Source organism: Schistocerca nitens, chromosome 4 (assembly GCF_023898315.1).
Source record: "Schistocerca nitens isolate TAMUIC-IGC-003100 chromosome 4, iqSchNite1.1, whole genome shotgun sequence".
NCBI lineage: Eukaryota > Metazoa > Arthropoda > Insecta > Orthoptera > Acrididae > Schistocerca > Schistocerca nitens.
The window spans coordinates 435,877,227-435,902,614 of record NC_064617.1 but is presented as its reverse complement, the minus strand read 5'-3'; the positions used below and the strand labels follow the sequence as shown (position 1 = coordinate 435,902,614).

Sequence of the window (25,388 nt, the reverse complement as noted above, 5' to 3'; positions counted from 1 at the left end):
GTTGTGTTGACAGTTTGAGCGGTGTGGTCTATTGCCTGATGAATTTGTAGCAGTTCTGAAGCGAATGCTGTGAAGTGTTTCCTCCAGTTTAGAAATCAAATTGAACTCACAAGGGCTTAAGCCAGGGGAGTGCAGTAGGTGGTATAGCACTTAGCAGCTCCATCACTCAAACAAATCAGTAACAGCTTGCACTGTACGTGCTTGAGCATTGTCCTGCAAAATGATGGTCAGGTCCTGCAGAAAGTGTCATCAATTCTGTCTCTATGCAGTTCATTTTTGGAACACAACCTATGACCAGCTTAGAGACAGAAGTGATGACACTTTCTGCAGGACCTGACCATCATTTTACAGGACAGTGCTCAAGCACGTACAATGCAAGCTGTTACTGATTTGTTTGAGTGATGGAGCTGCTAAGTGCTATACCACCTACTGCATTCCCCTGACGTAAGCCCTTGGGAGTTCAGTTTGATTTCTAAACTGAAGGAAACACTTCAGGCATTCGCTTCAGAACTTCTACAAATTTGTCAGGCAATAGACCGCACCACTCGAACTGTCAACACAACTGGCACTGCTAAGAGAATCCTACGAATTCCACATCACTGGCAATGGATTATACACAATTCTGGTGACTACTTTGAAGGTCAGTAAAACTTTGAAACATGTATATATTTTGTACGAGCTGTAAATAAATAGTTGCCACTATTAAAGTTCCAACCCTCATATGTCCCTACCCTTGATATTGACTTGCATAATTGATCTCTCATGCAGCTTTAATTTCTATCTTGGTGGATTTGAGTTTCTTGTCCACTGTGATAAAATACCAACCATCTCCATTTAAATTAGCCTGTCCTTTCAGTATATTCCTAGATTCACCCAAAAAGCCTCCTGCTGTCAATTTAAGATTTTAGCGAGCTTTCTATACCTAGAGTTATATGAGCTCCACTACTTTTTAGGTCAGAAGTTTATCACTTTTTTTCTTAAACATTTGTTGTTGTTCTTTTACAGGTTGTCTGGGCGTGACATGATTGGTATTGCATTCACTGGTAGTGGGAAAACACTGGTATTTGTGCTGCCCCTAATAATGTTCTGCTTGGAACAGGAGACTCGCCTTCCCTTTATCAAAAATGAGGGACCTTATGGTAAGGAAATAGACTATGCCCTTAAGGGGTTGTATAATCATTTCATCATTGCATGATATCCTAATTGTTCAACATTAAGCTTATTTATAAAGAGATGTAAACCTAGCATTCCTCTATACATAATACAGCTACTGATGTTAGTTTTCTCATTCACAGAGCATAAGACAGGTCCTTTATTTTTTATATATTTATTTTTACCCTGTGTATGTTACAGGCTTGATAATATGCCCATCACGTGAGTTGGCAAAACAAACACATGATATCATAACACACTATTGCTCTTCACTACAGCAGCATGGTGCACCTGAAATCAGATGCTGTCTTGCTATTGGTGGAGTACCAGTCGCAGAATCTATTGAGATCATTAGCAAGTAAGTCCACCTATAGGATAGAAAATACTGTTGTTTGTTCCATCCTATTAAAAGATTACTTTAGTCAGAAATCATGCAATATACAATGAAACTGTAGTTCTGTTTTCACACTCCAGTTATTTTCATTGACCACTAAGATGACATTCTGAGGCTGTTTTCTTGCAAGTTGCATTCCACAATATAAATGTACTGTTCCATCACTTTTCTCACTGCTTCTGGAAAATACAAATTAGAATACTGTCAAACTGTGACCTTGTATTATATGCCATGGCTCCTCATTTCTGAAGGGCATTTGTAAGGCATTTGTTCACAATTTTAATTTCTAAGTGTAAGCTCAGAATGGCTTCCTTGTCTGTGGTCAGACCTGCCTGAAAGAACAGACACCAAACATTCATAGAATTGATTCACTTTGGTGGGCCATGAATCCACGGCCTTCAGGGCGGATGCACACTTCTTTCGACCACCTGTGGGAATCTAGAATTTGTGAGCATGGAGACATGGACAGGGACTGAAGATAGTTGGCACTAGGTAGGAATGTGAGTCAGCCAGGGAACATACTGGGATAGTCCGCACATTTGCCAGAAACACTGTGTCTGGATGGTGCAGTGGTTAATGCAACTGTCCTGTAATGTAAGCAGAAGATCTCTTTCCTTCCCTCCCCTCCCCACCCCCCCACCCCACCTGTCCTCATTCAATCACATAATAAGTATCAGCTGCGAATCCTGCATGGTGTCTGTTCTTTCGGACATGTTCACACATTTGCACTAAACACGGTGTTGGTATGGTGCACTGGTTAACAAAACTGCCTAGTAAATAGGAGATCCCAGGTTCTAGTCCTGGTCCAGCATACATTCTCACTCATCACCACTGATTCCCGTGCACAGTCCCAATGCAGCTGATATCATCAGTTTCTTCCCTTCCCCCCTCCCCCCCCCCCCCTTCCACATTCAGTTACATTAATATATATCACAGCTGTGGAATCCTTGTGGTGTCCGTTCTTTCAGACATGTTGAGAAAAACAGACAAAACACATTCATATAATTCTCTATCTGTCAGTAAAACATTATCATTTTACAGGGAACATGTTGTTCCAGCAAATCCTATTGTGCTGGAACCACCTAACCCTTTGTCTCTACTTAGCTTTATCTCTTCTCAGCATTTTTCACTCTTATTATCTTATCACTCGTAATGTTTTGTTTTCATTTAACCATGAAAATGAACAGTTCTTTGTATTATATTCCAATAATATCAACTTTCTACAAACTGATTGGGAACAAGCATTACAACAATGTTTCACATATCTGTTTTATCGATGCAGTCATTGATTCATTGTCATCAATCTTCTTCAGATACTCTCATTTTGAATTAAGTTAATATACTACACATAGGTTTCGTAATGAAAAGAATTTTATCAGTGTTTGATTTTTCATTAAATACAATACTTATTTTATAACAACAAAAATATTTATTTTTATGTTTTGAATGCGTTCTTCCATCTGCTGCCTAGGTATTCTTATGTACATCTCATTGCTTTGAAATCCACCTTACAACTGTACCAAGATGTGTATTCACCAAAAATGGCATATGTATAAGTGATTAAGAAAACAATGAAATAAAGTTTAATGTGTTACAAAAAAATTAATCTAAATTCATGTTTAATTTTTAAATAAAATATATAGAAAGTGACTTGGATGCAACAGTACCCCACACGTTTATAAATCTTGAAGTAGGATGTCATTACAACTTCTTCATAATAATGTTTGATGAATAGTTTGATGCACAATTATTAATAGGCTATGAACGAGCAGGTATTAAATATTACATGTGTTCTGGTATCATATTTATGATACAGTCATTGTGTGAGAATGGCTTCCATTCCACTTTGTACATTGTAAAATGATTTGCAAAAGCTGTGTACAAAATTATATTTTTGATTTCAAAAGAAACTTAAAGCTGGAACTTTTTACATCATTGCAGGGGAGTACATATCATGGTGGCCACTCCAGGTCGTCTCATGGACATGCTAGACAAGAAAATGGTACGACTAGATGTCTGCAGGTAAATTATTATAATGAACAAAATTTTAGACTTTTGAAAGTAACTTTCATCTAATTAATTCTGCCTTATTTATCATAAACATTAACAGATGAATTTTACTACACAGCTCATAGTATTTTCTGCATAAAATTGTTCTTAACTGGTGTATGTATAGAAGTACTGTGCAAGTCTAAGAGGTGATGCATTTTTTAATGGATTTGGTACACTAATACAAAATCCATATAAATGGTAATGTGAGAAATTGAAACCATGTACTATATAGACAAGTCTTGGAGCTGTGGGTGTGTGCAAAAACAAAAGTGAGCAGTGAGCATACACAATTGCGTGCTCCCCCCCCCCCCCCCCACACACACACACACGCACAAAAGGAGAGGGGGAGAGACAGAGTGTCAAATGTACGTACAGAGTGCCCAAAAAGTCCCTGTGCTCCTTATGAAAAATATGGAAGAAAACTGTCACCATTGCTCAGTTGATTGACCTGTCTACAGTGACATTCACTTTCAAAAGAGCAGCTGAATCTCAAGAACCATAGTCAACAATGCCTGAACACATTAAAAAGATGTGAAAATGAAAAGATTTAGGTAAATGTTTGTGAATGAATTATCTGACAGTGACATAGAGCTGGGAGTTGCAGTCTGTAGTGATTTGTTGGCACAATTACCGAATGCTGTGTCTTGCTCAAGTGTGTTATTTTCTGATAAATGTGCGATATATCACAATTCACACGGGAGGAATGTGGTTTCTCTGGTCTAGGAAAAATACCCATTATGTGTAAAAATTTGGAAAGAAATCCACTTTATTATGTGAGCTGGGACATCATCAAGATACCTGTCCATACATTACAATGCTAGACAACTATTATGACCAATAATCAAGTCCTATGTGGTTCAGTGTCATTGCAAGAGTGATGAACAATTGTGTAAATACATTGAGAAGCCTTTCAAAGTATAAATCCTGAAATGCTCTGCGATGTGTCATGTTGGTAATGAGCATGCTTAGATCACCGTGTAAGGCATGGTAGCGCACAGACAGTTTTGCTGGATACATTGTTTTTGTATGTAAATACACAATGTAAGAACTCTTTGATTTCACTGTCATTACATTTTAAGGACACGTGCTCATCTTTTATTTACCAATTTAAGCCTGTTTTTACAAAATATGACATGCTCCCATAGTTATTTACTGATATGTTACAAGATGGTGATTTTACGTTTGGCATTTCATGGGGTGCCAATATTTTTCTTAGTTTATGACGAACATTGGTCACAAAATGTTAAGTCTCCTGCAATGTATGTTAAAGACAAAAAATCAAACACTATAAAATGGCATAAAAGATCAAAACCTGGGTTGTTCTTAAATAAACACTAAAATAGTCAAATGGCAGTGTGTTCCTTTAAAATACTCTCCATCACACTCCAGACCTTGTGACATGGTGCATTATCTTGCTGAAAAATGTTGCTGCCATCAGGAAAAAAACATCATCATGAAGGGGTATATGTGGTCTGCAACCAGTTTACAACACTCCTTGGCCATCACAGAGCCTTGCACAAGCTCCGTTGGACCCATGGATGCCCACGTGAAAGTTCCCCAGGGCATAATGGAGCTGCTGCCATCTTCCCTCTGTCCTGCAGTACAGGTGTCAAATAGCTGTTCCCTTGTGTCAAAGAGCTGTTCCCTTGGAAGTTGACAGATTTGCACCCTCCCATCTTCATGACGAAGAAGGTATTGGGTGGGCACGTGCCCATTTCAGTCACAGTTATTGATGTTGTGGTTAACATTGGCACATGCATGGGTCGTCAACTGCGGAGGCCTATCATTAGGAGTGCTTGGTGCACTGTGTGTTCAGACACACTTGTACTCTGCCCAGCGTTAAAGTCTGATGTTAGTTCCACCACAGTTCGTCACCAGTCCTGTCTTACCAAACTGCCCAGTCTCGACGTTCAACATCCGTAGTGAGAGTTGCCCATCCAACTCAATGACATCTGGATGTGGTTTCACCTAGGTTATGCCACATGCAAGAGGTAATCATCACAGATTTCCTCAAACATCTGACAAGTAGTGCAGTTTCCAAAATGCTCATACCGAGCATGTGGCCATCATAATCTGCCCTTGCTCAAACTCAGATAGATCGCATACATTTCACATTCCATGCATGGACAGTGTGCTCAGTAATACTACATGCACCATGCGTGTGTCTGACTAGCAGTTGTTCCTCGCCAGGTGACACTGCTATCACCTGGATGGGCTTATATTGATAGTAGCTCGGTGGCTGATCAGTGTGTATAAGAGAGGGGCTTATACACCTGTATTTGGAGTTTGTCACCATGGTCTCAGAACCTTTGCAACAGGAGCACATGATCACATTCACTGCACTGTAGTTAAGGCAGTGGACTTGTATTCAAGAGTAATGATTTTCAAACTGTTAGGTCCTTCTGTTGAACAGAATTCTTCACATTGATGGGCAGTTGGAAACTGGATAGGGATTTTCATCTCAATTAATTAAACTCTCAGTTTCAAAATTCCTGTTTATCAACAAAATGCATAGTTGTTACAGTCATCAACTAGCATAGATGCAAACCTATTGATAGATACATACACACCAAGTAGAAACTGTATTTCACTGTGCTGTACAAGGGGTACCCAAAAAAATAAAAAATAAAATAAAATAAATAAATAAAAATTGCTTTGGGTGGAGCTTGTGTAGTACACATTTCTGTCGTTAGGTTTGTGTAGCGAACTCATTGCCGGTTCAGTGCCCTCCGTATTTTTGACTTGGCATGTTCTGTTCATCTGCAGTTATTGTTTTTGCAAACGCTTTTTCGTTTCTGTTTCGTTTTTTTATGATGGCAAGATTAAGTGAACAGTGTGCAGCTGTGAAATTTTGTTTTCTACTCAGTAAAAGTGCTGCTGAAACTGTTTTAATTTTAAAAACAGCTTACCAAAATGACACTGTGGGAAAAATTGAAGTGTAAGAGTGGTTTGCTCAGTTTAAAAATGGCGACATGTCGATTGATGGCAAACCTCGTTCTGGACATCCATCAACTGCCTGCATTGTTCAGAGTGTGTTCCCTCAGGTCAGACCTTCAATCAGACCTTTTATTTGGAAGTTTCAAGAAGATTGCACAACAGTGTTCATCAGAAAAGACTCAATTTGTGGTAGACAAGAGACTTCTTCTTCCACCACAACAACGCACCTGCACATAAGGTCATCTCCGTTAGACAGTTTTTGGCTACAAATGCCATGCACCTTACTTGCCTGACCTGCCTCCATGAGACTTTTTCTTATTTCCACATGTGAAAAGGGCCATAAATGGACACCGTTGTGACAACATTGAAGAAGTCAAGAAAAAAAAATGAGGGAGCTGTCAGCCCTTTCTAAAGATGAGTACAAAAAATGTTTTGAACAGTGGAAGCATTGGTGGGACAGATGTATTAGTTGTAATGGAGAGTATTTTGAAGGGGGTGGTGTTGTTTTCAAGGGGATAAGGTTGTTTTTTAAACAGTTTAAAAATATGTAGCTTTTAAAAAATAATTCTGGTTTTTTGGATTCCCTCTCATATCATACTGTACTGTCAGTTCATGACCCTAACTGTTAATAATTACTTCTGCCTGTAGCCTCGTAGCTTCCAGTAGTTTTCAACAGAAGCCAAGCAGGACAGTGTTTTCACTTTATTAGTGGCAGCTAACCTTTCTATGCTTGATCACCCTGCCCTTTCCTAGCATTTGGCAGTTTCTTTACCATATCATTCATTGAAAGGGATGGCTCCATGGGTGATTCATTTTCAGCATTTTCAGAAGGGTACAGTTAGATTCCTACACCCTCTCTATTGAATCTGTATTTCTGCTTTATCTCAAATTACCACTTCATCAGCAAAGAGCTAAACTCTATAATCGTCCTCCTTCCTGAGAAAACACATCCAAAGCATAGCAAAAGCAATGTAACCATCTGATTACACTCCTAACTTGAGAATTAATGTAGAGTTTTTGTTACACTTTCAGATACTTGTGCATGGATGAAGCTGATAGGATGATTGACATGGGATTCGAAGAAGATGTCAGAACAATTTTCTCATTTTTCAAGGTATGTTAATTATTTGACAAAATAAATACCATGATACAGATATTAAATAAGGAACACGAGTAAAAAGAAAATAGATTAAAATGTTTTGTTGAGAATACAAATTTTGTGAACTGGAAGAAATATTGGATATTAAAAAAATGAACTTACTCTCATATATTTGTATGAGATTAATTTCGTTACTAAACAGTAAATGGTATATTAAAATCATTTTTGGTATGACATTTTTTGTCAGCCTTGGGGTAATCTATAAACTGGAGTTATTGTTTTCTTTGTAGGGACAAAGGCAGACACTGCTGTTCTCAGCTACAATGCCAAAAAAAATACAGAATTTTGCCCGGTCAGCACTTGTGAAGCCAGTTACAATTAATGTGGGCCGAGCTGGTGCAGCTTCAATGAATGTTATTCAGGTATTTCAAATGTGTTAAGTGAAAGTCAGTATTGTTACACTTTAAAGATTGTGTGATATATCTACTTCTTGTAAAACTTTGTTATGTATTTTCCTCACATTTTATTCATTTTGTCCAATCCCATAGTGTGTTTTATGGAAATGGTGACAACTGATTCCTCTACCCCAGGTTTAATAGAGGCCATATTCCTGAACAGTGCAACATAGGTTAATTGCAGCGTAGACTGAAGAAGTAACCTTCAAATGTAGAACTGTGTGTGGGTGCAGAGGGAGGGGGGGGGGGGGGGGAGAGAGGTCATCAGTTTGCTGTTGCAAGTGTTGTTGCAATACTCCTGTGTCTTATAATTGAGGCAGAAATACTGCATGTCATTGGTTTCATCTAACTGAATGTAGGCCATTGCATAAGAACCAAACCCATTGTCCTCTCTCTCTCTCTCTCTCTCTCTCTCTCTCTCTCTCTCTCTCTCTTGATGCATAAGGTTTCATCACTTTTTTGAATAGACGTGCAATACATACACAAGGAAGTGTAGAACATTCGATATAAACAGGGTGGCCTATAACATGGAAGTTGGGAAAAATCATATGGCTGCTAACAAACTCAGACCACCATATAAACTGAACTATGATAATTAACAACACTTTTGACTAGCTCCCGCTCACCAAGAAGATCTTTCACAGGTGTATGTATGCGTGTGTGTGAGTTTGTATGTGTTTTCCTGTACTGTAGCTCATCAGGGGACAACGCCGAAAGCTAGCAAGTTTTCCTTCTTTGTGTTTGCCTTTGACAGTTGTAACCTATAAATATTAATAATGTACTTATTTTTCTTAATCTGATCCCAACAATTTCCTCTTTCAGAAGTGATACAAATATGGTGTGGAAAATTTTGGCCGAATGTAAATATTTAGAAATAAAGATAACAACTCATTAAATAATGGAAGCATTGAATCAGCACCAGTCTGAAAACTTGCTAGCTTTTGGACGAGTCCTTTTTTGAGCTAGAGGACATGTACATATGCAGGCACACATGTGCGCGTACCCCCCCCCCTCCCCCCGCCCCACACACACACACACACACACACACACACACACACACACACACACCAGTTTACCAACATTGTGCCACCTGAATACACAATGCTGGGACTGCACTTCACAGGTAAACTGGTGTGATGGGTGTGTCAGGTGGAGTGGACGATGGCATAAAGGAGGCACGAGGGAAGACTGGGGAAGGGTAGCTGATAGTTCAGACAAAGGCAGTATGTGTACAGAATAGGAGCGTGGAAGGGAGACATTGCAGGTGTGCGGGATAGGGATGTGACATACAGGTGTTGGCTCCAGTGATTTCATGCACCGTACAACGACGTAGGGGAGTGGGTTGAGAAGTGGTCAGAGAATATGGTAGGAGAGACTGTGAGGAAGACTGTGTGGTTGCAGGATGAATGAAATTGGATTCCAGGAAAGGATAGTGATGGGTTTGGGGCTGGGAGTTAGCAGAGACTGAGGCAGGATGATTACAGGAAAGGACGATGTGTTGCAGGGCTAACTCTTATCTATGTAGTTCAACAAAATTACTGCGGGGGTGGCATGGGTTGTGAAGTACCAATTGAAATTGAGCATGTTGTGACCATCAGTTTGTTTTGCCACAGGATGGTATACCCCGTTCTTGGCCACAGTTTGGCAATAGCCATTCATTCAGGTGCACAGTTGGTTGGGCATCATGCACACATAAAACACTGTGCAGAAATTGTTGCAAAGCTGGTGTATATCATGGCTGCTTGGGACAGAGGAAGCCTGTGACAGAACTGGAATAAGATGTGCCGGATGGATGAATCTGACTGATCGTGCACCTGGGTCTTCCACGGAGATATGATGCATGTGGCATGGGGATGGGAGTGTGACATAAGTGATGCATATGTTTATGACTGTAGAGTCAGCTTAAAATTACTACATCAATTGTAGCAGCTTTCTTTCCTTTACAATGAAATTATCAGATCCTTAACTATACAGTGGTTCACTAAAGAATAAAATGAAAAGGCATTTTAATAATTAATTAGTATTAGCTTGAAGTTTCGTTCTAAATTAACACTTATGAAGCTTTTCATGAGTTGAATTTCTTAGTAATCACCTGTTGCATAGTTTAGCTGTAACAATCCTGTAATTCTGTAAGCAACTTGAATAGATTTTAGGACAACTGTCCATTTTAAGTCCAAAGTCCTATTGGAGTCCGATTGACAGTTGCATTTTTACACAACACCCAACTGAACCAGACAAGTAAGTCAGCTATCTGAGCTCTACAAGGAGTAAAATTATGAATTTAGACACCAGTATTTGGTACAAGTTTCTAGGACAGTATAATTAAGGAGTCTGTTGAATTAAGGAGACAACCAAAATATGACTCTTCAAGCTTTCCCAGCTGATGTGTTATAAATAGTCTTCACGAGTTTGCTGCCAGATCACATGGTGCAAATTCCACAATATTTCCTCGGAGAAACTGTCCGACATCTTCAGGTGGTTCGAACTTGCTGGTGGCTAGGTATGACTGACGATATCCGCACGTTGATGCCCCATTTCTAGAATATGCACACGAAGAATGCACAGGTGTGGAAATCACACATGCACAATGATTTGCAAATAGATGGTGCCATACTCAAATGCCCTCTGCTGAAAATCACAGAGCGGCTCTTTTACATGTACACTGTATTCTGTTTAGTAACAGTATGGCCAGACATTACTCACTAAAAACCATATTAGACCAATGTTATAAAGGGTCTGTTAGAGAAAAATCTTGATTTAAGTGTCATGACTTTAATCTGAGAGACAGATATGTAATGCATTCAGGCCCAAGTGATTTCAATCTGTGGAACAGAACGAGGATACAAAGACACCCACCACTTTGGCCTTTTTGCCGTATTTTGGTGCCATGTCATGAAGAATTGGAAGAGACCTTGGAAGATATGGCTTTTTTTTTTTTTTAATTGCGTTTTTCAACCATCTGCAAAACTGCGAAACCTGTTTGGCTGAGTTAAGGATGATCTTGGCCGGAGTAAAAGTGGTGTGTACAAGATTCCTTGTCAGTGTGGGGTAGCATATATCAGCCAGACATATTGCACAGTACAAGAATGCTGCGATGAACGTCAGCATCATACATGCCTCCGTCAATTGGAAAAGTCAGCAATTGCGGAACACTGTCTGAATACAAGACATAACATGATTTATGAAAAGACGGAAGTTTTGTCCCCAGCATCTTCTTTCTGGGATTGCATCATTAAGGAAGCAATACATATCCGCACACTGGACTCGCATTTGGGAGGACGACGGTTCAATCCCGCGTCCGGCCATCCTGATTTAGGTTTTCCGTGATTTTCCTAAATCGCTGCAGGCAAATGCCGGGATGGTTCCTCTGAAAGGGCACGGCCGACTTCCTTCCCCGTCCTTTCCTAATCCGATGAGACTGATGACCTCGCTGTTTGGTCTCTTCCCCCAAACCAACCAACCAATACATATCCATACAGCCGATAATCTCATCAACAGGGATGCGGGATTTCAACTGAGCACAGCCTGGAACCCTGTGTTGGCTGCTATTAAATCACGATGTGAAAATGAAGATTTTTCGATAACAGACCCGTCTAGTACGATTTTTATTGAGTAACATCTGGCCACACTGTAAGTAAACACAGCATACAGCGCAAGTGCAGGAGAGCCGCTCTGCGATTTTTGGCAGAGGGCGTTTGAGTATAGCACCATCTATCTGCAAATCATTGCGCATGTGTGATTCCTGCACCTGTGCATTCTTCACATGCATGTTCTAGAAATGGGGCATCGACACGTGGGTACTGTCAGTTGTACCTAGCGACCAGCAAGGTTGAACCAAGGGCGAGGTTGAACCACCTAAAGATGTGGGACAGTAGTTCTGAGGAAATATTGTGGAATTTGCACAATGTGATCCAGTGAAGACAGCAGTCACAGTTTCAGTTTAGGTTACATCTTGTGTCTAGCACCCAGTTTATTAAGACCCTGCTGCCCATCTGATTTGTCAGTGGACACATATTTCACAAAATCCTAGGACAAGGATAGAAAAATAAATATCTATTCCAGGAACTAGATGTGAAACTCAGCTGTAACTAGGTGCAAGATATCATCAATATGTTCTACTGTGGTTTAAGTTCGCTGCACGCAACACCTGAACAAAAGATCAAATAAGTTGTTGAAATCCTTAGCTCCAAAATGGGATCATCTATTTGGCTGAAACCCAGTGTACGACCAGGAGCTAAGATATGCCAATCTCACTTCCTGTTGGTCATAAGAACTGACTAAAAGAAGACCAATCCAAGAATTGCTGCATAATGTTGGTTCTCAAAATAGATGACTCAGCATTGGAAATGACAAGTCGTAGCATTGAGATGGCTAAAGTGCCCTTACAGCTCTTTCAGTTTAAAACATATATAGCCCTCAGCAGATTAAATTGTCATTATCTACAAATTTTATATAAGTGTGTGCTGTCTGAGGAACATGAAGGGCAACTTACGTATCTGCCATGCTCTTAATACATTAGAACCTCGAGTGCCCTCCACCCGAATGGATTAGTGTTAAGGCCAGAATCCATCACAGTGACCAGCCTGTCAGGAGCAGTTGTCATATACCTGTAGTGTCACGGCCCCCCGACTATACAGGTACTGCATTGCTCATTTAGGAATGGTGAACTTCCAGTGTATGTTGTGCATATGCATGTGTCTAGTCCAGGAACTGGGGGGGGGGGGGGGGGGGGGTAACAAAATAGCTATGATTCTAGCTAGTCATTGCCATGACAGGGTGATGCCCAAGAAGAATACTTCCAATCATAATGAGTGACTTCAGGGCAAATGATTTGCAGTGAAATACTTCAATTTTTTACTTGGTGGCGGCCACACCAAAACCGTACATTTCTTTATGTTCCAATAAAATTTTCAGTTAGAGCATTTTCACCTTAGTAGCATTCATGTCCTTTGATGTTTCATTGAAAGAAGGCCAGAAAAGAGAACTTGAGTAATTCAATTTGAGTGTTAACTCTAGTCAAAGTACAGCTATGGAACAATGAGAAATAGGTCCCTGTTCAGTCAGGCACTTGAATATTATGTGGCCAGAGGTGCATCAGTTTTGGTATGGTGCTACATGCAAGACATAACCTAAACTGAAATTTTGGTTCTTATTTATAAGGTTTTCATGTATCCTTAATTCAACAGACTTCTTAATTGTGCTGACCTAGAAACTTGTGCCACAATACTGGTCTTCTTGTATCTAATTTCATAATTTTACTCCATGTAGAGCTCAGGGACAGCTGATTTACTTGGCTGGTTCAGCTGGGTGTTTTGTAAAAAATGCGACTGTCAACAGGACTCCAATAGGACTTTGTTTTAAAAATGGACACTTCAAAATATATTCAACATGCTTACAGAATTATGGGATGACTCAAGAAACAATTTACGTTCCCTTCTACGCTACTAAGGACCATAAGTACCTAAGCAGTGTGCTACTTAAGGACTAAGCAATGCACTAATTAAGGAAGATGACAATAAACAGTAGGGTGTGCTAGAAGAGCCGTGCAGGCCAGTTCTGAGATACTATTACTAAAAGCTAACAACCACGGTAAAATTCAGCAAGCCAATACCTCTTTATCAAGGAGGGCCCTCGCTCATGGTGGAGTCTCTGGACAGGATGAACCATGAATGGCTTACAGCCTTTGTTTGGTATTGTCTGGCAGCACACGAAAACCCACTTCAGAGGTGTGCTTGGCAGCAAAGGGGAAATGCCAAAACGGCCGGGATAGAATAGTAATAAACCCCTCCTGGTACGTACTGCACTTCACTGTGCTAATTACGTTACACTGCAAGTGGTATTCCAAGTTCTGATAAGGGGAGGATGAACCAGGTGTCCAGCATCAAGGTTTGTACATCTGTAGTCAATAGAAGCATCTTGAAGAGACACAGCTCAGGAAGGTGGCACAGAAAAATGCGGTAGCACTCCATGTGTTAAGCGAACTTGCCAAGAGCACGATCGGGAGGTGTTGCACCATCAGAGTGTAACAAGAGACTGCCAAGCAACATGCATGGTGTCCAGGAAGCGTGACCAAACAAAGCTCTCCCTCCTGATATCTGCAGTCTAAGTACAGCTGTGGAAAAATAAGAAATAGGCCCCTGTTCAGTCAGGGACTTGAATATTACTTGACCAGAGGTCATCAGTTTCGGTATGAACTAGTTATAATTATTTCCTATGAATGGACTGAATATGATCTATCAGAGATCATTGGAACAGCGGAAAGTTCTACGGGACTGGAAGAAGGCCCAGGTCATAGCAATCTATTTTTTATAGGGTAGAAAATCAGATGCGCATAATTACTGGCCAATTTCACTGATACCGATTTGTTGTAGAATCATGGAACATATTTTGTGTTCAGACATAATGACCTTTCTACACTCTGAGAAGCTCATCTGCAGAAATCAGCACGGTTTTAGGAAACAGCGGTCATGTGAGACACAGCTAGCCTCTTTGTGCATGATATACAACAGGCTCTAGATACTGGCTCCCAGGTTGATGCCATATTTCTCGACTTTCGAAAGATGTTCAACTCAGTTCCGCACTGTCGCTTACTCCAAAAAGTGCTCGCTTATGGTCTATCCCATGACATATGCAGTTGGATAGAAAGTTTTCTAACAGACAGAGAGCAGTAAAAAGTTGTCCTGAATGGGGTGACTTCAACAGAAATAAGCATAACTTCAGGTGTGCCCCAGGGCAGCGTAATAGGTTTGCGGCTTTTTACGATTTACATAACGATCTGGTTGATGGTATTGACAGCAGCATTAGACTGTTTTCCCATGATGCTGTAGTCTACAGGAAAGTAGTATCACATGAAATTTGTGAACAAATCAATGAGTATTTGCAGAAAACAAATGCGTGGTGTAATGACTGGCAGTTATCTCTCAATATTAGTAAGTGTAACCTACTGCATATAACAAGGCAAAGTTCCCCATTAATGTATGAGTACAAAATAAATGCCTAGTCTTTGGAAGCAGTAACATCTGTCAAGTATCTGGGTGTGACTATTCGAAATGATCTCAAATGGAATGTTCAGATTACGCAAGTAATGGGCAAGGCGAACTCTAGATTGCAGTTTATTGGTAGAATCCTGAAGCGATGCAGCCCTTCAACAAAGGAAATTGCTTACAATATGTTAGTTCATCTAGTCTTAGAGTATTGTTCGTCTGTATGGGACCCTTACCAGTTGGATCTCATTCAAGAGATTGAAAAGGTCTAAAGAACAGCAGCAAGATTCGTGACTGGTACATTTAGCCGTTGGGAGAGCATTACAAATCTCATAGAAAGTTTGAAGTGGGATGCACTTGCAGATAGACGACGCACTAAACAGAAGGGGCTGCTCACTAAATTCTGAAATCCAAGCTTCGCCGAGGATGTAAAGCATATATTATTACGACCAACTTTCAAATTGCGCAATGATCACCATTCAAAGATAAGGGAAATTAGAGCTCGTACTGAGGTGTTCAGACAGTTGTTTTTCCCTTGTGTGATCTGCGAGTGGAACAGAGGAGGGGAAATATGACTTTGGCGCGAATTGTGCCCTCCGCCACACATCGCTTGGTGGCTAGTGGAGTATATACGTAGATGTAGATCTAGATCTACGGACTCATCTTTTATCAAAATGTCTCACAGTAAACTGAAAATGAGGTTCTTCCTAACTTACCAGGTGTAGAAGTATGAAAATGGAATTTGGTTGCAATAATTACACGTCTGTTGTTTGAAACTGATAAGCAATATTTTATTCAAAATAATCTCCATTGCTATTTATACATTTCTCCCACCTCTCTGGCAGGCTGTGAATGCTACACCGGAAAAGTTCTTCCTTTGAAGTGAACCAGTCAGCAAGCCATTTTCGTACATTTTTATACGAATTGAAGTGTTGTTCAGCGAGAGCATGTCCCAGCGATGCAAATAGATGATAACTGGATGGAGCCAAGTCTGGAGAATAAGCCACATGCTCTAGTATTTTCCAACTGAACACCTTGATCATTTCCATGACCCATTTTGCTGTGTGTGATGGGGTGGTGTTATGGAGCAATATGATTTGCGTTGCCTTTTTCTATGTTCCGGTCATTTTTCATGTAATGCTTGATTTAAATCAATCATTTGCTGTTGGTAGGAATCAGTGTTAACAGTTTCACCAGGTTTTAGCAGCTCATAATAGATGACACCCTTCTGATCCCACCAAACACAGAGCATTGTCTTCTTTCCAAAGTTATTTGTTCTTGCTATGGATGATGATGCCTGGATTTACCCATGTTTTACGACACTTAGCATTTTCAAAATGTATCCATTTTTCATCACCCGTCACTATTTGATGGAGAAACGACTTTCTGTTGTTTCTGGCAAGCAGCATTTCGCAAGTGGTCTTCCAATTTGGTTTCTATCTTCCATGCATTTCATGCGTAACCCATTTTCCCACTTTCTACACCTTTCCCATAGCTTTCAACCAAAGAGAAACGCCTTTCTTCATCACGTTCAATTGTTCCATGTGTTCCTGTTGAGTCTGAGTATCATCTTCATCCAATAAGGCATGCAATTCATTGTCTTCGATCTTTTTCAGTGGTTTCCCATTTGTCGTTTCTCATGTCAAAATCACCACTTTTGAATTTTTTGAACCTCTTGAAACATCATGTTTTCCCAAGAGCATGTTTGCTGAAAGCTTCAACAAGCTTTTGATGTGATTCTGCAACAGTTTTCTTCAAATGATAACAGAAAACCAATGCTGTCCACAAATATTAGTTTGAAGGCACAAAACTCAACATGTTTACAGGTTTGAAACCAATGTATGGAACTTTGGTTACTGCATGTTGGCACTAGTCATCAGATGTTACAGGAAGCAGATGGCACAGCAGACACTGTCTCATGGGCCCTACACTGATGGCTAGCACCATCTATAGAGAAATTCCGGTTTCATACTTCTACACCGGGTAGAACATTGACATATTGACTTCGTTCATCAGACTTGGTATGGGATTGAGGGTTACAGAGTGGGCACTGGCACCTTAGTCCTTGAGTCTGAAGAGAATGTACCCAAATCACCTGAAAAGTCTGTGGTCAAAATAATTTGATGCAATAAAGTTCAACATCACTCCACCTATGAGGTGTCAGACCACTTACGATGTGTCAGACATTTGGAATATGTTACCCACTCTTTGTAGGGTTCTGTCTACAAAAGAACAATTCGCAGGGCAGTCAACTGTCTGGGACACCACTCTACATGTCAACCAACCTGCCTTACCTCTAAAAAGGAGAAGATCCAGGGTCATAAAATACTCAACCATTTGATATAACAGAGTGCCAGAAATACCCATGAAAAATTTAATCCTGTCTCAATTTGTAATTGACACAAGACTATGTGACTGACATGAGACTAACTAGAGAGATTAGAAACCCAAATAAAGAAGGGATGTTGTCCCTTGGCTTCTAAACCCTTCATAATGTTCAGTCCACTGCGCAAGGACAACTAGAGAAGCTTCAGTCTCTATCTGGATTCCTAGGGCAGAAGAGACTAAGACTGTTGCCCTGTCAAATGAACAGAGTTAATATTTTTAAATGAAAAAAATAAAATATGTATGTTCTACAATGTTAATTGAATTAGTGAAACAGTTTTTAGGTTACAAAGCCTTCTGCAGACAATAACTGGCTGCTGTCGTCAAAGAGGATGAAATACTGATCAACAAGTTTGAAAAAGATATTACGTGTTACACATAGAGAAAATGATACAGAAATAGAATAAACATCATCCCAGACACTGAAATTGTAACACTGCTGAAATGTATATGCTAAACAATGTGTAACTGTAAAGGAAACATATTAGAAGACATTAACTATCCTGCATGCACATAAGTTTTCCAGTGTTTTGTGTTAATGTTTCTTGGTATGTTTCCTTGACATTTATATACTGTTTAGCGTATATATTTCAACTATATTATAACCTTAGTATTGAAGATGACCTTCACTCTGTTTTTGTATCACGCATAGTATGCGTAATATCTTTTTTAACATTGTTCTTCAGTACTGAATCCTCTTTTATGACAATATCTATTGTCTGAAGATGAACTAGTAAGCCAAAAACCAGTTCATTAAATAAATTACTACTCTAGTGCATCCATATACTGTGTTTTTCATTTGTAAATATGAAGTTGTTGTACCAAGGAGTAACAGAAGAATCAATAAACACTACAGAGCTGATATTTTACAGAACATCGGCCAGTGGCTGAAATAGCTACAGGCATCTGTACAGAGTTTGGTACACATCTCTTCTTTTCTTGAAGCAAAGCTGAAAGCTCTGTCCCATCTATGGGAGTTAAAGCCACAACAGGGATCGAAGGAAAAAAACGTACAACATGAAATCTGCCTCAGTTTGCCCCATCCAATTCCACCTGAGTGTGAAAAATTGATGCCAACAGTGGTAACTACAAGTAGGAATATCAACTATGTAAGGGAAAGATAGACTGCTACTTACTGTACAGATAACACATCGAGTTGCAGACAGGCACAACTAAAGACACTTACATATTAGCTTTCAGCCATAGCCTTCGCCAGAAAAAGAAGCACACACACACACACACACACATTGATTCACATGAGTACTCACTCATTCACTACCTGCAACTTAACGTGTCATCTTTAAGGTAAGTAGCAATCTATCTTTTCCTTACATTGTAGAAACTGAACATAGATATTATAGTTCACATAGCTGGCACACCACAACCATTAGTAAAATGGTCCCAGTCTATTTTCTCTTGTATTCTACCACAAAAGCCCCTATCAAATTCCCATCCTTGGCCATGATTCAACTGAACTGCAGTAGTTCCTAGCATCATCTTGTAAGTTTGCTCACCTGGTATTAAGCCTTTGGTAGTGTCATATTCTCCTTGTGATGGTTGTCTTCCAGTGGTTGAAGGATCTGTTGTATGTATGTCAAGTAATGTACACCACACCACAGTAATTAATTTCTGATCTTTTCATGTGTATTTATAATCAGTTTTCCCTATTTTATAATCAGCTTTTGTCACAAGTAAGAGTCTAAACTTTCAGACAATATTCAAAACGGCGTGAACAAATTACATTCACAGGCACCATATCAAAAAGTTCTGTAGTAGCAAACTAACTTATTCGGGCCTGAAATATACTGTACATTATGATGTCTACATTAAGATTGTCTATATGTTATTAATGAACTTGTAATTAAATGCTGTTAACACAGGTAATTAACTCTTACTTAGTGACAGTAGCTAGGCCTTGATGGCCTGTTGTGCTATGCACCACATGAATTTATTGATGAGCATAATATGAAAAATTACAAAATGTTGACATACGAGGGCTATTCCGAAAGTAAGGTCCGATAGGTCGCGAAATGGAAACCACGGTAAAAATCAAAAATGTTTTATTTGCAACAGTTAGATACACCTTGCAGCTACTTATCTCCATAGTCACCGACCCGACTTAGACGTGTATCGTAGCGTTGTACCAACTTTCCCATACCCTCGCTATAGAAGGCAGCCGCCAGTGCTCTCCGCCAATTCTCTACGCTGGCCTACGGCTCGTTGTCTTGTGCCGAAATGTTGTCTTCATAACCAGCGGTTCATGTGACCTGAGCTGAAACTCAGAGGGAGACAATTACGGGCTGTATTGTGGGCAATCTCACATTTCCATTTGAAAACGATGCAGGAGCATCTTCATTGCCCCTGCAGAATGCGGCTGAGAATTGTCTTGAAGACGAAACAGCTTGACAGTTATGTAATGTTAGCTGCATAGCTTCAGGGGAAATTTCTCACCAGGCCCCCGTACTTGGCGGCAGACACTATTTTCTAGACATCTTTACGCACTCACTGCGAGCTCAGAAATGAGAAGAGCGACGTGATGCTAACTGGGGTTATACTAGAGACACTACCCAACACATCTGTGCAAAGCTTTATCGGATTTTCATAGTCGTTTCCATTTCGTGACCGATCGGACCTTACTTTCGGAATAGCCCTCGTACATAGTTATTACATTTTGGATGTTAACATAAAAATCAGGAAAATTAAAAGTCATAAAGGTACACAAGGTGAAGGAGCAAGTCTGTTTAACTAAGAACTGTATTACTAGAAAAAGGCAAAATGATAGGTACCAGTACATGAAAATGATTTCTAATGTCCAGGGATCCCAAAGCCTGCGAAAAAGTTTCAAGACAGTTCAGTTTTTCAAACTGAATAATGAACAAACTAACAAGTTATGGTAGTGAAATTGAGAATTTTTGAAATAAGAAAAATCTGAGCTAAAAAACTTGGAAATGATTACTATTTAAGATTGGAATTTTCTGGAGTCACATAAAATTTTTGAAAGGAAATAACTTTCAAAGTATAAATTTTTTGTTTTATTCCCCCACCCAAAAAAAGAGATATGCCAATTTAAAAATACACAACTATCTACTCTCTGAAAATTTCATTTTGGTTTGGTTTGTGTGTATTGTAAATGATGAATATTCATTTAAAGAAAATGTTTTTATAATAAACAAATGAACTATTATCCTTAATAGTTTGAGGGCTATCCTTTGAATAATAAATTTTAATGAAACAGAACAAGAATAAGGATTTTTTTTGTAAGTAACATAATATGTGCTCTATAAGTAACATATATGTTCTCGTAACAAAACAGGATCAAGTAAAGCAAAAAAATTACATTAACATCAGTAATGGTATAAGAATAAGTAGGACAATGGCACCTTGCTCTGTTACAGTCTGGGTTCCTGCAGCGGGAAGCTGCCTGTTGTGTTGATTTCACTGCATCCAAAGAGACCAGTTTCCCAGAATCACCATTCTTCCACAAGAATGAGTATGATAAGAACAATGTACTTGCTGACAGCATCTGCACAGGTGTCTGCACAATGTTACATGTGCATGCTGTTACACTCACATGTGTTCCATGAACTAGTAACAGCAAAACAGAAACAGTTTATTTCTCCTACAGATGCCTGTCAAAGTAACAATATGCACAATGTATGAGGGGTGTTCAATAAGTAGCAGGTTGATTTTATTCAGGATTCCAAATACACCATGTTATTCGCCACTCTTTTGCCTGCAAAACCATATTTTATCAATATAATCTCCGTAGGCCAGTCTGAAGGTGCCTTAAACAAGGGAAGAAAATGAAACATTATTGGCAAAATATGAAACAGTAAAGTCTTTTTTGCAGCCAAGACCATTGATTTCTTCAAAACATTTATCACTGGTTGCTGTATCACTTTCCATGAATTGGAAAAAGCCCTAATATAATCTGTGTTCAATGTGATGGGCTCACGCCACCTTACTGGGAGGGCCTGTATGCCCGTTTGGCACTGTTCTACTGGTCGACATCAGAGCTGCACCAATAACCTTCCCATCATCCACATACTGCTTCCCACAGAGTGCACTTCAAGATACTGTAGGCGCTGAAGCATGAATATTCCATGATGTCCCACAACAAATACCACATTTTTTCGACCAATATTGGCAAGAAAAAAGTGTGTTGCATTACTTACTGAATTCCCATGTATTTCTCACCAGAAAGGGAGATCACGTACTGAGAAATAGCTGTGTGATAGGAGTGGCTGACTTCCACACTTTGTGTTATTGCAAGAATTCAACCCCATCAACCCATTGTAGGCTGTACAGACAAGGCCACCAGAGGTCAACTAATTGCGGAACTAATTACAGAGTTCAAACCACACACACACACACACACACACACACACACACACACACACACACACACACACACACACACACCGTCATCATAACAGTCAGTGGTTTAGTTTTCATCCCCTTGTTCCAGTCGAATGTTTGCGATAATATCAGTTACAATGATACTTTTCCAATTTTCCTCTCTCTTCTCATTCACCAACCAGTAGACAGCCCACTGCACTTGATACACACAAAAGCAAATGGGCCACGTTTCAGCTCCAGAGTGATGTCTGCCATTAACCAGAAGAGTGAAGTTGATGACAATATTAATGTCAATCCCCTTGCCATTTCCTGACACTGTGATGAAACTTCTCCTTCCACCTACTATAACAACTCATCAGGAGAAGTCTCATCAGTTTCAGGCATGTCATCTGACACTGACAATACAGCCTGACTTGCCAACATTAGGCCATTTACCACCTAACACTGACGAGGAGAACACTGCAAGTGCCATAACCCAATTTCCTAGAAACTTCGCTCAGTGGAAGTGGCATCAAAATAAGCAAACACATCTTGACTTATCAGTAGATATTCAACCATATTTGAGAAAATAATGGTCAAAGTTTTTGAGTTAATTTATGTACCTTTTGGCAAGTAAACAGTCCAACCAAAGTGGTGGCACAGTGGCTAGTGTTATGGGTTCATGCTTATGTGCTCCGTGTTCGAAACCCGATTATTATTTTTATTTTTTTATTTTTATTTTTATTTTTTTTTTTTTTCATTTATCTACCCATGCCCATAGAATATATTTTCCATTGTATATTGAAATACCATTTTCCTTATTTGTCTAGTGATTGTACATTTGGTAAATGACTTTAAAATGTAAAAATTATTTGAAATTGTTTTTGGTGAAGTTCCTATAGTGTTTCTTGTTTACTAATCAGTTGTGAGTGCCAGTTTTCAGAACAGTGATCCGTTATGCATGATTTGCCACAAAATTATTGCCAGCATATGAAATCTTTAGCAATGTTAACTACATTTATTTCCCAAGTGAGATTCATACGAAGAAATGTCACTGTGGCAAACCAGCCTTCATGCAATGCTCATGCTGTTCAGAATTTCTATATTTCAACTCAATTGTAATTTTACAATTAATATAATGCCCTTGTATCCTATAACTTGGTAAGAAACATTCATGTAGTAAGTTTCTATGGACATGGATAGATAAATGAAAAAATAAAATAAAAACGATAATTGGGTTTCAAACACAAGATTCAAACGTCAAAGGCCACGATGCTAGCCACTGTGCCACCAGTTGTGCTGATCATATTTTGCACTAAAAGGTTCTAAATTAGATTGAAAACTTTGACTGTCATTTTCTCAAAAGTGATTGAATACCTGTGGATAAGCCAAGACACGTGTTTGCTTACTTTGGCTCCTCTTCCAGTGAGCGAAGTTTCTGGGAAATTGGGTTATGGCACTTGTGCCATGTTCTCCTTGTGAGGCAATTGTTGTTTGCTACTGGGACTTCACTCCTAGGATTGTGCATACATATAAGATGCGTACCTACTTTGTGCCCCTTGACAACACACTAAAAGCCCTGTGCAAAAGAGAGCAAACATCAGTGAAAGTTGCTGAAGACAACCGATGCTGCCTTGTCTAATAACATGAGTGAGTGAATGCACGTCAACAGCCACATGGATGTCATGCTCTAGTCCACAGCCATGCAAACATCTCACACTCGCACTCACTTGCACGTAGGCTGCGAATTTGTAGTGTGCGCATGAGCAGTGTGCTTTTCCTACGACCAAAGTTAGGCAAAATTTATTTGAATGATGAGTAACTTATACAGATAAAAATTATTGTTTGTTAGTCATGAATAAGAAATAAAAATATTTTTCTGAAACATTATTCATTTACATAGATAAAAACATTTGTTCATCATCTATGAATAAAAAACATTACAAATAATAGGTAATTTGAAATCCAATGATGTTCATTGCTCCGCTTCCTTTTCATTTATTTAATTAAACAAATGTACGTTTTGTTGATTTTAAATTTGTTTTCAAAACAACTCCATTTTTAAATATCTCACAACAACCTTTATTTGATTTTCAAAGATTTGCCATTGTGACACAGAAGAAAATACGCCCAGCATCGTCAAAGGTGATATCAGAGTGTTATAGCTTGTGAAATCATCTTTATTTCAAGATAATGATATAAGACTTTTGAATCACAGTCTTTTTGGACAAAAATTGGGAAATCATCAATTCCACTGTAGTTTTGGCAAATAGTTCCATGATAGTGTCAGCTCCCAAATCACATTCAAAATAAATTTTCTTTAATATTTGTTTGGCTGTTGTATGTTTACAGTTTGTTGCAAGCCTCCCTTGTTCATGGGCAGCAATATAGGTGAACTATTTGTTTTTAAATCATGGGTAGACAGCGCAATAATTGTGTTTGGTGTAGAAAGGCAAAGAAAAGTCTTCCAATCGTCTCTTGACACTTTCTCAATAAAAAAAAAGTTGCCAATGTGCTGCAATATTATGAACTATTTTTTGTACTTCCAGTGTCTCTTCCAAAACTTTTCTATCTCAAGACTGAATTGTTGCATGTTGTATAGAAAAAATATTCCAGCTGCCAATGGAAAGGTTATTCAGAGTTAGCCCTAAACATTTTCGGATAACTGTAGACATCTAGCAGCTTTCCACAAATATTTTAGGAGACTTTAGACTTAAAATGTGTTGATGTTAATTACTAGCAACCATTGAGGTTTTACTTTGTTCATTCATTTTTTAGCTCTACAAACATAACAAGACATCCCCATCCGAAAGTGTTAGCAATACAAAGTTAGTTAAATTGGGCCACGTCAATAGTGTAACTGCTAGGGCCATTTGCCAGTGGAGTATTTTTATGTTGCATTTGTTACACTGTAAAGCAAGTGCAGCTGCACTCAACCAATATGTTGGTTTGAACACTGCATTGCTTTATTAGCCATGGTGATGTGCCCTTGCCTTCTTCCTGCCACTGAACTGACTTTTTCATCCAGTTAAAAGTAGACCTACAGTTCAACATATACTCTGAAACACAGTGAACTTGATTTTGGCACCTATTGCACTGTTATAGATGAAAGAAGCAATAAATAATAGAAAAAATCAAAGGACCAATATGGGATCAGACCGCTAACTTTCAGTTTCATAATCTGTAACTTAACCACTAAGCCCTCAAGGCGCATTTCTGAACAAACCATTAATAAGTACCTTATCAAACAGAAAGAAACTGCACTCAACAAAGGAAGCAAACACTAGTTATAGAGTTCTGTACAAGAAGTAAACAAAGAAAATACAGTGACATTCTGCATTACTCTTTATTTAAGTTACAAATAATTTATTTGTAAAGAAATTTGTTTGTATGATCTGTTATTTGAATAATTATGGAGATAGAAACTTATTTGAATAATGCCCTAAGTATTGCACTTCCTTCCTCTTTCTGGTCAGGGCAGTTAGTATAATCAACTAGACAAGTCCTTATAGTTCATTTGCATGATTTACTTTTGAGAGCCAGCATATAGTGTAGCTGGAGTGAAGTTTTTTTGTTAATTATAAATGAAGTTG

The 25,388-nt window shown here is 39.0% G+C and overlaps 1 protein-coding gene across 1 annotated transcript in view; it reads left to right on the top strand.

The window, feature by feature from the left end:
* Positions 1-25,388, top strand: part of LOC126252683 (ATP-dependent RNA helicase abstrakt) — a 152,313-nt gene that overhangs the window by 102,608 nt on the left and 24,317 nt on the right. The window contains exons 6-10 of the mRNA XM_049953587.1: positions 1,006-1,139; positions 1,354-1,510; positions 3,488-3,568; positions 7,568-7,649; positions 7,925-8,056. Of these exons, the coding sequence (XP_049809544.1) occupies positions 1,006-1,139; positions 1,354-1,510; positions 3,488-3,568; positions 7,568-7,649; positions 7,925-8,056 (586 nt within the window). The remainder of the gene's footprint in view (positions 1-1,005; positions 1,140-1,353; positions 1,511-3,487; positions 3,569-7,567; positions 7,650-7,924; positions 8,057-25,388) is intronic.